Raw genomic sequence first — 17,619 nt, 5'->3', positions numbered from 1 at the left:
GTCATAGCTTGGATTGCTTTTGTGCTATATGGGGAACAACTTATTGTGTGATTGACAGTGAAAACGACGTGTGTTGACATCTGAAGATGTAATAGAGGTAGAAGTTTTGTAAGAATTGTATACAATCTTTTTATAACAATGTACATGCTTGTTGGTAATTCGACAACAGTATCTTTCTGAAATACAGTCAAGTCCCGTTAATCCGACATCGATGGTTGCATATAATTATGTCGATTAATGAGTATGTCGGATAAACGAAATTAAGTAGTATCAAGGTTCGTGATCAAAAATCAGATAACTACACGATAGATATAAGGATTCAAACACGTAATAAAAAATATAAAATAAATATTCATATCGTTATGTTACATTGTTGGCGGAATATGTTTTCTAATCATGCAACCTCTAAAGTTTAACACAAAACAACTGTTACGGAGTGTATGACTTATCCAAAATACTTTAAAAAGCATAGTCAGGAATGGAAGTCACAAATTTGAAACTGGTACCTAAAGCTTAAGAAAGCTGCTTTTTAAGTGGCTAACATCAACTTCCTGTTGGTCATTTCCTTGGTAGGTCATAGTTCGCGAAAGCTTGTTCTGACGTGACCTGTAATGGAACGTTTGTCGAGAGCGAGAACTTGTATCTGATTTTAACCCTTTCGCCCCGACTGCCCGATTTATCGGGCAGGATAAACCGTGTCCCAGAACCCGGCTGCCCGTAAAATCGGGCAGCATAAGCCGTGGCCCAGAACCCGGCTGCCCGATAAATCGGGCGGCGCGAGCGTGTTTACAAAATCGCTCTTTCTACTTCCTTTCTCGTGTGTAATCTCGATCTAAATATGGAAACGAGATCTACACGTATTGACACGTCATTCAATGGAATTTCCCCGTCTTTTTGGCGCGAAAATCGCGGGTATGTCACCTGTTTTCGCGACAGGTATTTTTCTCGCTTGAATCGTAAATCAAGCGTAATGGCGGCCAACTACGATTTGGATAGCGATCAGATGATTAACAACGACTATATCGGGAATAATAATGTGTTTGAATTGAATAATTTACGCGAAGGGGAGAGGGAATTTCGCAAATATTTTGGTGAAGATTTTGACGGTTTCGACGAGGTGTCCCCCCGCCAACTTTCAAGAATGGGAGTGGCAGAGGGACCACAATAGTGGAGACATGAGGGATTTTGAAGAGGCGACCGGACTCAAGAATATATATTGACACGGTGAGTGAAGAGTCGTGCTATTGATTTTTTCCAACTGTTTTACAATGATTCTGTGCGACGAATGAGAATCCAGCCACTGACACGTGAACGAGAGATCACAACAACAACAAAGGTGAGTGGCATGACATATCTGTTATTTTTTTTAAAAAATTATTTTTCTGATCGCAATCCGAATTGTAGTTTGCCGGTTTGTCGTATGTCCTTATATTTCGCTCAATTTGAATAAAATTTATTTCCATATTCATGTTTGTTTTCTTGTTTTTTACATCTTAATTTAAATTTGAGTAACTATAATGATTATTTATTTATTAATTGATTTAATAAAGTACTGATTTAATTTATTATGCAATTGTAAATAGCAGTGTATTGTAAATATGTTATCACAACTTGTATATTTGCAGAACTTGAATTTACGATCTTTCCGTCCTTTTACAATCTTTCCCTCTTCAGATCAATCTGTGTTATCTTCCCTGTGATGTCATTCTTATAGTAGCTGTGGTTCAATGTTCAGATAATGTGATAAATATTTTTTTTAAAACTTAAATACTTAATTTTTGTTTCAAATCCTGAAAAAGAACAAAATAAATCAAATATTTGTGTTTTTACCTGTGTTAACGAGTTTACCTGCGTTAACAAGTTTACCTGTGTTAACGAGTTTACCTAAGAGGCTGTAAGTGTATCATAAGTAATATGTGACATCAGTATAGAAAACAAAGTCAGTACCAAGAGTTGTAAACTTGTTTATTTGTTTACAGATGTGCATGAAGAGAATTTACCTGTAACACCTGGGATTACCTGTGCCGTCCAAGATGACAAGACCACTGTGTTATGTTTACCTTGTATCTGTGATTTATTTTTGTGATTTGTAATACAATTTGAGCCAAAATTCATTGTCTGTTTTCATTTTTTCAGTGTTTTCAAGTTTTATTTCACTTGTAAACACTGTAATTAGAAAATAACAAAGGTTAGAGACAATAACAACAAAGAATATTAAAGTATACTTAATCCTCCTTACAATGGTATATGATAAATGTATATTAAAAGCAAGTTTCTGGTAGAAAAAGTGCATCAAAAATGATAGTGTGATTTTCCAATAATACTGCCAGGGAGGCCAGTGTACAGGCCTTGTCAGTGTCAGGGACTGCAGGGTCTCAAGGGACATAACTCTGGGGCAGTCAGTGATGAAAGAGTTAATAAGATTGAGGTAATCTAAGCATGTGATTTATCCTGTTTTCTTTTTATTTAAAGCATTAATTGTTTATTGTTAAGCAAGTTTATCTCTGCAGCCGTTGTAATACGCAGCTACCAACCGATTTGTCTCGCATCAAAACACGGGCTGTGTACTTGCGGAGAGATGACCACGGAGTACGCTGATGACTGTGTCGGATTAACGAGACTGATTAATGAGTGATTTCGGTAATTCGTTGCAATTTAGGTGTGTCGGAGTCGGAGTGCGAGACTGTCGGATTAACGGGTCTAAATAGCACAGATTTAATCGGTTCCCATCATTAGCGTCAGATCAAGCCGATTGACGGATTAACGAGACTTGACTGTATATACTTGTGGTTGATGTTTAAGATGGGGTTGTGTTCTCAGCCCTTTATTGTTTGCCTTATTCATAAACAATTTAGCACGAGTGATAGAGCTAAAATATGGACTGGGAATACAGTTTCATCCAGATACCATTTAAATTGTTCTACTTTTTCTATTTGCCAATGATGTTAGTTGGTTGGTTGGTTTGTTGTATAACGCCGCACTCAGCAATATTCAAGCTATATGACGGCGGTCTGTAAATATTCAAGTCTGGACCAGACAATCCATTGATTAATATCATTAGCATCGATCCACGCAATTGGGATCGATGACATGCATCAACCAAGTCAGGGAGCCTGACCACCTGATCCCGTCATAGTCACCTTTTACGGCAAGCATGGGCTGCTGAAGACCTTTTCTACCCCGGAATCTTCACGGGTCTTCCATTACAAGACAATGTGTATTGTTTGCAGAAACGTATTATCATTTGTTTATTAATATGGATAAAACAAAAATTCTAGTTTTCACAAATTGTGGGACCCGTGAAGATTCCGGGGTGGAATAGGTCTTCAGCAACCCATACTCTATATAGCTAGAGTGAAGCGTTAAACAACAAACAAACAAACAAACAAACAAACACGAATTGTGGTGTGCCTTTAAGATATGAAAAGAGGTACTATAATTGTGTTCAGTTGCAGTTAGCTTGATGGACTTCCATTTGGTGCTGATTCAGGCCAGGTCATTCTGTTATTGAGATTTCCTTCACAGCTTTGGTTGAGAAATCCATTTGAGTCAAGTATTTGTCACAGAGTGACGAATTATCCCCCGCCATATACACCATAGTACCAAATATGAAGACAATCCAGCGATTAGTTCTTGAGATATTGTGGCAACACCGTTTTCCAACTCCAAAAACAGATTTGCCTGCTGTGACCTTGAAAATGGGGTCAAGGTCACCAAATCTGACAGGTGTATGCGGTGTCTGTATATACACTACAGTTCCAAATATGAAGACAATCCAGCGATTAGTTCTTGAGATATCGCGGCAACACCGTTTTCTAACTCCAAAAGCAGATTTGCCTGCTGTGACCTTGAAAATGGGGTCAAGGTCACCAAAACCGACTGGTGTCTGCGGTGTCTGTATATACACCATAGTTCCAAATATGAAGACAATCGAGAGGTTTAGTTCTTGAGATATCGCGGCAACACCGTTTTCCAACTCTAAAAGCAGATTTGCCTGCTGTGACCTTGAAAATGGGATCAAGGTCACCAAAACCGACTGGTGTCTGCGGAGTCTGTATATACACTATAGTTCCAAATATGAAGACAATCCAGTGTTTAGTTCTTGAGATATCGCGGCAACACCGTTTTCCAACTCCAAAAGCAGATTTGCCTGCTGTGACCTTGAAAATGGGGTCAAGGTCACCAAAACCGACTGGTGTCTGCGGTGTCTGTATATACACCATAGTTCCAAATATGAAGACAATCCAGTGTTTAGTTCTTGAGATATCGCGGCAACACCGTTTTCCAACTCTAAAAGCAGATTTGTCTGCTGTGACCTTGAAAATGGGATCAAGGTCACCAAAACCGACTGGTGTCTGCGGAGTCTGTATATACACCATAGTTCCAAATATGAAGACAATCCAGTGTTTAGTTCTTGAGATATCGCGGCAACACCGTTTTCCAACTCTAAAAGCAGATTTGTCTGCTGTGACCTTGAAAATGGGATCAATATCACCAAAACCGACTGGTGTCTGCGGAGTCTGTATATACACCATAGTTCCAAATATGAAGACAATCCAGTGTTTAGTTCTTGAGATATCGCGGCAACAAACAGGTGGGACGTACGGACGGACGGACGGACGTACAGACGGTCGTGAATACTATATCCCCCGCTTCGCGCTTTCGCGCGGCGGGGGATAATAACTAGTATCAAACATGTGTGAGATCAAATTCCAGGCCCCTGATTGGCTACTTCATGGTGATGACCTGAGGTCAGATTATAACGACTATTTTCCTGATTTTCAGTCATTGATAAGTTACTCATGCTTCATTGTTAACCCCTGGATGCCACATCCACATATATGTCCATCCTCATCAACCCTCACTTCTAAGTCGAATGTTGGAAATTTGATCCCTGTTCTGTGATATGATCCACTGTCATTTTAGGCAAAGCAAAATTACTGTAAGCAATCTCTGAAAATTAGGTACATCGTAAATCTAGCCATTTAGCTGTTCAGGGTGTTCATTATTTACCGTTTGTTTAGAAATCTAAATATCAGATATTTACTCGAAGAATTGAATTTCAAAAATAGCATATTATAGATCACGGTTAGATATCTATCTGTTTTGCATAAAATTACCAATAATAAGTCTGAAACGTTGCCGATAAGCCTAGAAAATACGGAACACAAACGCTGAGGTGTCCTTTTTGTCATATTGGATATAACGTTTACAAAATCACATATCAGGTATGCCAGTTATGAGATGCCTAAAACATCAGGTGATGAAAGTAATTCCTGCTGGAGTCTCGTGCAGGAAACAGAGGCACTGTAGGTCCCCATGATACCCAGCGAGGTGGCCTAGCTTGTCTTGGTTACTGGTGGCCTATAGCCGGTGTTTAAAGTGTTTAAAATTGTTATGCCCATAAATGTTTGATAAAATTTGTTCTTAAACATAACTTTGCATTAGTGACTCACTTGTGAAAATATCCACTTGGTCTCAGTCACTATATGGCTGAAATAATGCTGATGCTACGTTAAATTTTAACTCACTCACTATTACATCAGGTATTTCAAACTCAGCTGCGTAACCTACATCCCTAAATTCCTCATACATTTTAGAATTGTAAAATTTCTGTCACCAATACAAATTATCTAGAAGAAAACAAGCAAAAATAAAATTAGGTGTGGAAACGAATGGTGTGCTTGGAAAACTGTACTTGTTTGAAATGTAAAGATAGCAAAATTTAGATTTTACACTGTGTAGCATTCTCTCTTATTTTGAGAGTTCCATTCATCTAATTGTAGCTTAATTTGGCTCAGGTGTTTGAGAATATTCATGACAAGAGTATCGTAGCACACATTATGGAATTAAACCTATATACATTACAATGATCAGGTAAATTCAACAGAAATCGTAAAAGTTTCCATCCTGTGTGACGCCATGATTCGCTGACGCAAAATCAGGCTCAACTACGACAGTAGTTATCTCCATTTCCCCACGAATTCACTTGGTTACATTGGAAGACAAAAACAAATAACAGTATGCAGATTGTCAGAGTGTTTCTGATTATTTACACGACACATTTTTATAGATACGATCCCTTGACCAACAAAAATTCTCCTCTGAAAATCCCTCGTAGTGTACACCTTTTTTTGCAAAAGTCGGTCACAGTGGTCATGTCATGTGGAAGTAAACATTGTTGTACATATCTGGTAACTACTTTGAGGTGAAATTATTAAGTTGGCATCCAGCTGGTTCTTTGATCTTATCTAGTCTTATTATCAACATCGCCTTGATAATCCACAGATACAGTGAAAACATTTTTGTGATGGGTCACATTATTAACGAGTTGGTTGGTTTGTTGTTTAACACCGCACTTAGCAATATTCCAGCTATATGATGGCTGGCTGTAAATAATGGAGTCTGGACCAGACAATCCAGTGATTGATACATGCAACCCTGACCAACCAATCCCGTTAGTCGCCTCTTATGACAAGCATTGTTGCCTTTTACGGCAAGCATGGGTTGCTGAAGACTATTCTACCCCGGATCTTCAAGGGTCACATGTAGATAGTAGTACGTCGAATGAGGTCAATAATGACTGTTGTATTATGTATTAATGCGCCACTGCGATCATGAGATTACACAAAGTGCATCGATGCTAAAAAGGTGCGATTTTAGTGTGCGTAAGAAACAGATTACTGCACTCGTGACTGTGAGCAGCCATTTATCTTACAACTTGTGGTTTCAAAGCCTATCTTTGATACGTTTTGAGGTGTAATATAAATGGTATCTGACATGTAGTAATCTCTGTGTACATCTAGATTCATATTTTATATAACGTAATGTATTGCTTATTGCAAAGAAATTTTTCACATAACATAATTTATTGCTTATTGCATAAGGGTACAAAATTACTTGCGGTTTGGAGTACGAAATTTCTATTTTTAGGGGTACAAATTTGTTTGGGGTACGAAATTACATACACCAGGCGGTCACACAGTGCACACACAGCTGACATGTCCCCAAACCTGCATGACGAAGTTAACTTCCCGAGTTGATGATTGAAACAAAAATGATGCAAACTGTACGGATTAATGTATAACAAGAATATTCTTCTTAATTGGTATAGAATTATGAATAAAAGAAGTAACAATATAAGAAGTTTTAGGACCTTGACAAGGAGTGTCACTACTCAGGCTGTGAGTGGAGGCCTTCCTAATGATATTTTCTTATTTTGACACTAACTGCATTGTAGCGTTATTGTCTACAAGGGACAAAATCCTGCCAAACAGTATCATGTAATGATTGATTTTTTATCTGCTCATGATACTGACCTAATTGGTACATATGTGTATTCTATTCTATCACATAACTCTTTCACAAACTATACAAATTAAAACCATCGAGTTATCACCCCTCAGACCATCACTGGATACGTGGATGATATCCCAGAAATTTCGACTAGCTCGCGACCTGTGCTGCGAAAACCATATGCGCATTTGTGGCTTTTCTTAAAGTATAAGGTCATATCGTCACATTGATCAACAAAATGAAATAGTTTTGTTTTGGAATTAATTAGGAAATGTCGGCATCCTTGTGGGTAGCATTGGTGGTGGTGACAAACTTTTGATATGTTACTTGCTTGGTATTGTGGGATTTTTGTGTACACTATTTTCACTTGTTACACAAAACTTAAGATTTCACCTGAGCATTGCTTATTTTATCATGTGTATATGTTACAGTCAAAATGTGTAAAATGACTAAAATTTTCACTTAGGGAATTGATTAAACGCCTAAATATTCTGTTATTTTGCAAATTGACTGAAAAATTGGCCTATTTATTTTATTATGATAACAAATTTTTATATTTAATTTCATACCCAGTGACTGAAAATGTTATGATTAAAAAAGAGAAATAAGTTCATTTCTATATTTTGTGGCTTCTAGTCCCAGCATAATTAGTCTATTGTGATGTTCTTAAGCCGTTATAAACTTCTTGATAATTTTTAGTCAGACTTAAATTAATGGACTGATTTTTCAGTCAGTTTGTAAGCAGAAATATTTAGACATTTATAAATTACCAAAGTTAATTACATTTTACATATTGACTGTAACATCTACACGCCTACAAACAAAAAGGCTTCTGAAACGACTTGGTGTTGTCTGTCTTGCATCAAAGAACAAAACGATTCTGTTCAATGCTACACCAAATGAATGAAAACAAAATGCAAACAGCATAATTACAACCGACAAAAGATATATGTATAATATTACGCAGTTACCTGGATCGGGGGATGTATCCGTAAATATCAAAATAAAGGAATAATATCCCACACATCTGAAGCTGTACAAAAGAAACTTGTTCTATGTCCAGTGTCTTTGTAACAATCTTATATTTTAAAATATATACAGCATTTCTGGATATTATAACTCAAGTTCGTTCCTCAACTGATCACGTAAGCTTGTTTCAGTTGTTTCACACAGGTGTCAAGCCTCATTGGTCTGCTAAAATAGTACACGTGACAACTATTTAAATGATGTCCGAGGTACTTTTTAAAAATCAATTGAGGTAGATAACAATAAGCAATCAATCAACCTACTATCGGCTAATCCTTTGAACAAAGTATCTTGTTTTTACATATACACTTCATGCCAAGATATGTGATGAACTGCCCTGCCATGTTACCTGACATGAACCCAAATGAACACTAGTGGGACGAACTTAGACGAAAAGTTCGAACTCAACAGCAACCATCTCAAACAGTGACACCGTCCCTACAACATCAGTGGCAGAACATCCCACAACGTTTCCCAAGGTGTCTGTGTCAGTCCATGCCTCTGCGACTACAGGCACAAGGTGTTATATAGCTGGAATAGCGCTGTGTGCGGTGTTAAATAACAAACAAACAAACACGGTGGACATACCAGGTACTGATCCATGGTGGCAGTGGATTCTATTACGTCATCCACAGTGACGTCATCCACTGGCGTGTTTCTTAAGGACTTTTTTGTAAACATTTCATGTGATGGTTATGTTTGTCATTAGTGATGGTTTCATTTCACTGTCATAAAGTAAGCACTATCTGCACGTTTCGTTTTCAATAGCATTTAGTATATAAACGAATGTATACACATCAGGCATACACTGAACAGGAACCTTGTGCTATTCAGGAAATAGTATGTCATGCATCAGGACATTATGTGCACATACTCTAATCTGAAGACTTCCAAAGTCTAGTAAACAATCTTACGCAATGCTTGAATGTCGAGAGTTAATTCCACAAGCTCACATTAAGCCTACACTGATCTTTCAAGCATTAAACTCAGTCAAAAACTACATCATATAGCTTCAGGGGAAGGAACATGAAGATAAACTTGGTCAATGAAAATGTGAAATTTGCGACAAAAAAACCCTAGACATGATGATTTACGATTTGAATTTTATTTCCTGTTCTGTTTGGCATAGTTTTTAATGCAGAGATTAAGATCACCGTTTGATTTGTCTCGATAACTATGCTGGAAATAGCAAGCTCTACACACATTTCTCCCAGATCTACAAGTGACTCAGTTGAAAAATACCCAATAACGTCACTTAAAGTATTGTAATGCAATGATTGGAAGAAATTTTATCTTAAACTATTATTTTTCCAATATCGTGTTAGTTTAGTTTCAGCTTTTGTTATATATATTTGAAATAATAATAACCATAATCATCTCACTTTGGTATACTGCCTGTGCCGGATATATTTTACGTATGGAACAGATTTACGGGTTTCAAGCTGCCTTGCGATTTTTATCGCTAAAAGAATGTTGATAATGGTCAAACTACAACAAATATAACTTTTAACCAGCCAAAATATGGCATTTATTATATATGCATCCATTCTCTGTCAACTAAGGTTTATTTCAAAGCATAAATATCGGTAATCTGATCATGGTTGCTGTAAATAATGGTGAGTTTATATCCCAATTAGTTCTGAATAAAATTAACTTTTTCAATATTTTGAAAATGAGTGAAATATTTAATCAAATTTACCGGTCATCACAAAGAGAAAATATGTATTTATAATGTAAACTCAGAGTACACTGTCTCAACCAGGAATATTCGATTTTTTCTAAAAATAGCCCAAACTTATAACAGCATGCTCAAAATAGTAATCGAATGTCAAAATCCACTTTGACTTTAGTATATTGATGTTTAACCAAGATGCATGTACCATAAGATGTAGCAGAATGAAGTGTGGTCGACATAAAGCAATAAGGTCATAATTTTAGTCATTACTTTCTAAAGGATGTCTTTTACAGGACAAAGAAATATAATAAATCTTCTTATTGGCTCCAGTAACTAAGGACATTGTTTCAAATTTAATGGACCAATCTGTACCGGAAATGGATCAATTGTGAATTGTTCGCAGGCCACCATTTACTTTGTGAACGATAGAGCAATGTGATATGGTACCAGATGTGTCCGTTCGTGAATTTACAAGAATGTTAACATACACATATATTTATTTATAAGAAATAAGTGTCCTTTAACCTTTAGCCTGCTGAATTATTTTCACACTTCTTACCCCTGTCTGCTGGATTAATTTTAGCATAAGGCGCTCTAAAGAGGGTGGGTGATTTCAAACAGTCGGTGCCTCATTAAACAAGGGCCAATTGAAGAAATATTTTGCACATTTATTCCCGATAGAAAACTACACAATTCTATATAAAAATATCCTGGTGTTTTCAATCATACCAAGGTTAAGTACAAAGCGAACACAAAATTTGTAAATTTTCTTGAACTTACCTGAATTGCGCTATTGAAGGTGGTTTGCATTTCATGCTAGGAACCTTTTAATATCATAACATTTGTGCAAATTGATTTCAATAATCATATCTCCGATATCTTAATTTTAATTGAGTAAAAATTCGAGTTTTATAATCGGCATATATCAGTGCGATGGTAAATTATGAACCATTTCAGTGAATTTATTATCTAAACTTTAAACAGTAAAATAACTTAATTTTCGAGGTCATCATGTCGGTTGCAGAAATACGAATATTCGGGTTAATCTGACGTGTCATGTTATAAAATTTGCAGGAAACAATTAATGACTTACAAATATTCACTAATCCTAATTTCAAGCGTTTTGGTTGAATATTTACGATATACAAAAATAAACAACCCGTGTCAATGATGCTAGCAGACGTCCTAAAATCAAACATGGCGCGCTTCGCCCGACTTCCGCATAACTTATTGCTATTTTAATATCAACAAAGTTTACATTGCCTTTATAAATATAACTTGGCAAAAGTTGACGATCTTCTCAATCGAAGAATGTTTTATTCGTCATATTCCAATAAATATGACGAGAAAAAAATGAAAATAAAGATCGTGAATTCTGAAAGCACTATTTCAATAAGTGCAAAGGTCACCCGATGTGATGTCACAGACAGGGGTAGTCTGCTGATAAGCTTTCGAAACAAAACAATTACAATAAATTTTGAAATAGTTCGCCTATCACATACAGCAAAAATATAAGTCGATACACAGTATCAGTAATCACCACTAACATGAAATAAAAATGTGACTTTGACGATATAATTCGCGTATTAGTTAATCCGTTAGACCTTGCATGCTCCCGTGACCCGGAAACGGTAGACGATAAATCAACATGCCACATGCAAGTTTCTCGGTATCTTTTATTTGAACTTCTGTTGATATTTAAGAATCACCATTCAATGTTGTGAATATAAATGGGACATGATTCATATTTCTGCGATGTACACGCTGATAAGTTTCACTACAACAAGTGTATCCCACATAATACGTCTATGGATATCGTCGATCAGCAAGATCACCCTCAACAACAGGTGTGCGAAAATGGGCTTGACGAAACGTGTTTCAAAATAACATCCCCGCATTGCTGAATATGATAGGGTATATATAAGCAATAAAATGCTACGTACATATTTTCGGTGTTAGTTCCACATTACATTTAGGATAGTTTTCCTTTCGGGAATACATTCATAGATTCTAGCATGATTTTAGAACAGTTTCACGAAGGATTTCTAAATTTATTCCAAAAATATGAAGACCACCATGATCGCGTATTGATGATAGATTTGTAATTGTTTAATTATTTACAGCTGTTTACAGGTTTTAAAATTTTAAGTTATATTTAATAGTTATTTTTCCCACAATGATGGTGTGTGGGGACAGTAAATATTAGTCTTTGCATCAGCACAGTGTAACTGATCAAACTTCAATTATTATCTTTAGTTTAAACATATTTATTCAACAATTATTATCTTGCACTCTGAAAATCAACTATGTGAATAAGTAACTCTCTGATGTCATCATTTTAATTTTAGTATTCTATGAATAATGAATAAATCAGATCCTTAACATATACATAGTATACTACGTTAACAGATCGTTATTATAACAGAAACAAACGTATGTTTTCCATATAAATCTAAAATGATATTAGATATTATTTGTTATTAATTGTCCGGTGAATTAAACAATTTAAATTGAAACAATTCATAATTCATCATATTATGAATACGTAAACTTGTAATGTGTGTGAAAAGTCGTACTAAAATAAGCTATTTGAAGGGGGCGTGGCCTAAATGCAAATGTCCGATTGGGATTTTAAATTTTCCGGACCCCTGATACATACTAAACATGGACATTAATCTTGTGCATTATGTGGTTTGTTTCCAAATATTAATAAAACAATTCTGAAATATAATTTAATAGGAATTAATTTAATTTAATTACAGTAACAGTACTTGTAACAGTACATGACATTTTTGTTTGTTTAATCACAAGAACCATGGTGGCACATGAGCTGGTAAGTTTGCCATAGGTTTCTTAGAAAATGCTATCTCAGTCTTCTGGTTGGAATGAAAAGAGACATGCCTGTGTACATGTTTACCCTTGCCAGATGTATTTTTTCCAGTCAGCCAATCCATTACTTTTGTTCACCTTATGTGGTCTATTTTATACATACAGGTACTGCTTCCAACCTGTTTTTTCTTTGTATGCAATCACAGTATCACAACTTCCTCAGCTGGTGTGTATAAAAGTTCCCCTGTCATCATGAAAAAAAAATTATAAAGGAAAGTCATATTTTCATTCAAAAACATATCTGTCTTTCCTTGAATACTCTTTGTCAAAGTGCCAGAAATGTCAGTGTCATAAAAAAAATAAAAAAAGATTTTCATAAGGACTTTTCTTAGATAGACCTAGATCTAAGTCAAACCATGTGACTAGTTAGGTAGAATTATAACCTTATAAGCCCTCATTTCTGAGGTGTCCATATTTTTCACATTTTTAGGACTAAAAGTGATCCGTGTAGATCTGCCTGTTTTGTTATGTAAAACAAATTCTTGTCTTTAAAAATGAGAAAAGGAATCATTCAGACGAAATTTTTTTATCCCATTGATTCACGAAAATCAGTTGAAATGTACAGTGGTGACTTTTGTACCCAAAATTTCTAGTAGTTTGTTACCCAAATGGGTATGTGATTTTGTAGATCTACCTAGAATTATTTCAAAGATATACATTAATTTGGTGTCTTAAACTTAACATAATATCACTTTCCTATCAAAACAATTCATTCTAACTTAGGTTTAACCAACTTAACTGGCCTCTCCTTCAGTGACAAGACGTCAATTTTCTCTCAAAACTAAACAATCAATTTCAAGGATCACAGTCATAATCATATTTGGAACTAGATGAAATATTTTATTATGTGTTCTGTTCATCTACATGAAAACATAAATATAATTATAGATCTTTTTGTCTTATTCTCTTAGGTACAAATTCACAAAGTATTTTGGGTACAATTTAATTTGTTTTGGGTACAAAATCACATATATAGGAGCCTAGAATCTATATATATTTACACTACCTCGTTGTGTACCAAAATTTTATCGGTTCAGAGGACGGGAGGTTCTCAGAAAGTTTTCAACAACATCTTTAATATTTAAATTGTTCTTTTTGTAATGTTAGACCAATAACAATATTATGTTATTATTATGGCATATCAATACGTTGTATCGCTCTCCGTTGCGTTCGTTTTTAGAAAATATTTTAAAATTAAAATCATCGAGCGTGAAATCCATTACGGTTTCGGATTAAGACTTACACATTTGAAGGCGACAATCACGAAGAAATATGAAACAAATAGGAGTGAAGACTGCTCTCCAGATCAATAAATAGTAAATTGTTGACGAAAAATAGTAAATTATGTATTTTCTTTTGAATTTGAATCTATTTCGGAGTTTCTTTATGATAGCTTACCAACTTTTGCATATTTTGCTTCAATGTGTCACATGCGGTACGTGCTTCCGGTTTCAGAAATGATAGCTAAAATTGCAAGTATTTTGATTATTTCTCGTAAAATGCATTATTTTGCTATTGAATGGTTTACCTAGAATGTATATCAGTTCAGATGTTGCGTATCATCCAATATTTGTCATTTTTCGCAGTGTTTGTTGACTTTGTTCAACTCAACAAATCGCGAGTTAGGCCACGCCCAAAAGAAATCATTTGCAAACTCTTTAAAAATGAAATTCTGTTGAAAAATGAAAATTAAGTTAGATGTAACAAAATGATTGTAATAGTCTAACGGGATAACTATGCATGTGGAGTTGTTTGTTTACCGCCGTTGCCATGATCGTACAAGTTCCATCCAATCGATGATGTTACGATTCAGATTGTTTTTGTTTACAATTAGTTACACCGAAAGTTGATAAATTTTAGAAATAAAGGAACATGAGTGTTTTCCTTTCGTCAGGAAACAAAAAATTATGATCGAATAGGAAAAATGATGAAATTATAAAGAAAATATCGGACTGCATGCCGCTCAACGTGAAGTGCCAACAATGGCTGTTTCTGGTAGTTGTGTGCCGAGAAGTTTGGCCGAAACTTTTTTAACTCCCGATATTTTTTTTGGGAGGTAAATAAATGACTGAACGATTTGATATTGAGCAAGCTGAGCATTTATGCATGTCATACGTAATTTAAATGTTACGCAAAGCCTTCTCGGTAAATAGATATGGCGAGTTTTATTTTGGGGTGTTGTTATGCTATTCGCCTGTCGAATGGGTTCGACATCAGATGCACGGGGATTGACACCTCTGTCGAATGGGTTCGACGTTAGCGTGCAGAGCTTTAACAAATCAAGAAAACTATCATCCTAACCCAAAGTTTACAAATATATAGTGAGTGAGTGAGTATGGTTTACGCTGCTTTTAGCAATATTCAAGCAATATCACGGTGGGGACACCAGAAAAGGGTTTCACACATTGTATGAATGGGTGATTAAGTCTATTCACAAAACCCTCGCATGTAAATCTTTGAGTCTCGCACAGTCTTGCGTGAAAGTGTGTTTGGTCTTACGCGTCAGTGAACAGTCTCCAATTAGCCCCGAGGCCTGTCCCTCAGTATATGGTCCCTGCTGGTATGAAATACATTTCACATTCAATCATGTTATTCAGGTAAGTTCAAGAAAATTTACAAATTTTGTGTTCGCTTAATCTTAACTTCTGAAAGTATGAAAAGGTTAGAATTTGTCTTTATCAACCCATGCTTGTCGGTGGTCAGGTTTGCCGATTGCATGGTTTTATGTTCCTGATGTCAATCATTGGATTGTCTAGTCTAGACAATCATCATATAGCTGGAAACTGCTGAGTGTGGCGTTGAACAACAAACTTACATTTTAGTGTCATGTCATATCACCACAAAAGGGATATATTATAAGGAAATAAAGGTGCTGCAAACCCAACAAAGACCTATTTTATTATCCCCTGCCACAAAGTGAGAGGGGCACATAGGAGTGGGTCCTGTCTGTCCATGAGTCTGTTCATCCATACAGCCATCACATTTAGTTTCCAGAGCATAACTTGGAAACCATTTAATATTTTATTACGAAACTATGCACATGTATCAAACAAATGCTGAACTGGTGCCTTTGGCTGTTTCTATGGCAACAAGTTGGACTTAACCAAAATTCAGGTTTCTTTCATTACCAGGGCGTACCTCTAAAACCAGATGGGTTATAGTGTTCATTTCTGGATCATATATCCATATTTCTTTTAATATATTTTCTATGAAACTTTATACCCATAATAACGAAGCACTGAAATTATGTGCTATGATGGATTTAAAAAAGAAGAAATCTACACGTTTGTCAGAGAACTGATACCATAATAACCTAATTGAGAGGTATACCACTTGACAAAGGAACTTGTACAAGGTATAAGTGAATTATTGTGAAGAAAAACACAAACCACAATTTACAAGTGGCATCCGAACCAGCCTACTTCCTCAGAGGGTTTAAATATTTTCACAGTGAAGTTTCAGTGAAGTTGTCAAGATTTAGTTTTAAAAAATTTATGCCATACAAAAAAGATTCTGGATTTCGCCTCCCTTTCTCCACATATATGCACTACTGTATGAACTAACAAATTTCTAATGTGCCCCATGGCAAGGGGATAGTGATAATGCTGTTTTCTTGGTATTAATGTAAATCCTATAAGAATATCACTGAAGTAGTTGGATAATCTTACTAAGTGCCCTTTCAATACAAAGTGTTCTCCTCACAGGCTGTTGCAACATGAAGAATTTTTCAAGAATACATAAGTTATAAATGAAGAATAGCCACAGAAGGATACACTGTGTTGGAAGTAAATAGTTCTGAGGGTTATAAATCATAGTGTATAAATGAAATATAACCACAGAAAGATACACTGTTATTAGAAGTAAACAGTTCTGAGAAAACAGGGTTATAAGTCACTATCTATAAATGAAGTATAGCCACAGAAAGATACACTGTTATTATAAATAAAGTTTCCTTACATTTAATTGACTCTAATAGCAGTCCAGTCAAACAAAAGCATGTAAAAACAGGACACATCAGCCAGAATGCACTTGCATAACACTGAATTTCCAGTGGCTTTAATTTTTCCCTGATCCCAGGTTTGATTTCCTAAACTTAAGTTGAGCTCGAACATCAAGTGAGCATGCTGGAGATTCATTGCAGTCTAAGGTTACCCATGTCAGACTGCAATAGCTGTAGACATTTTGGAAGAATGCAATATACAGCATGTTTTCAGAGGTAACATGTACATCAACAACAAAAACCTTGTATGAACTCTAAGGTAATGATGAAAAGAATTGAAAGGAGACAAATTACAAAGTAAACAAAATATCAGAAGTACACATGTACATACCTGTCCATACAGCCTTAAATCTAAATCCATTCCCATCATTCATATAATCTGTGGTAAACACAACACGGTAGTAGACGGCTGACTGAACAATGAAGCCCCGTCTGTCTCCACTTAGCTGGACAAGGAGGTTGTCAGAGGCGTCATAAACCTGCAGATTACAAATGGAGTAATTACATGTAAATCTACATCATGTAGGTCTAGGAAATGAAGATTTTTCTGGATTTATCTGTTTTTCTTTTTCGCTTGTTGTTTTACGCCGCACTCAGCAATAGCCCAGTTATATGACGGCGGTCTGTAAATAATTGAGTCTGGACAAGACAATCCAGTGATTGATAGCATGAGCATTGATCCACAAAATTGGGATACAATGACATGCATCAACCAAGTCAGCGAGCCTGACCA

At 35.8% G+C, this 17,619-nt stretch overlaps 1 protein-coding gene across 1 annotated transcript in view; it reads right to left on the bottom strand.

Annotated features, from left to right (window-relative positions):
* LOC124127866 (blastula protease 10-like) overlaps positions 1-17,619 on the bottom strand; it is a 44,944-nt gene that overhangs the window by 24,361 nt on the left and 2,964 nt on the right. Inside the window, exon 2 of the mRNA XM_048398134.1 lies at positions 17,218-17,365. Within this exon, the coding sequence (XP_048254091.1) occupies positions 17,218-17,260 (43 nt within the window). The 5' untranslated portion in view covers positions 17,261-17,365. The remainder of the gene's footprint in view (positions 1-17,217; positions 17,366-17,619) is intronic.

The sequence above is a fragment of the Haliotis rufescens genome, unplaced genomic scaffold (genome assembly GCF_023055435.1).
Source record: "Haliotis rufescens isolate VD_foot unplaced genomic scaffold, xgHalRufe1.0.p SCAF_18, whole genome shotgun sequence".
NCBI classification, from domain to species: Eukaryota; Metazoa; Mollusca; class Gastropoda; order Lepetellida; family Haliotidae; genus Haliotis; species Haliotis rufescens.
The sequence above is the reverse complement of the archived record's forward strand: the minus strand, read 5'-3'. Positions and strand labels throughout refer to the sequence as shown.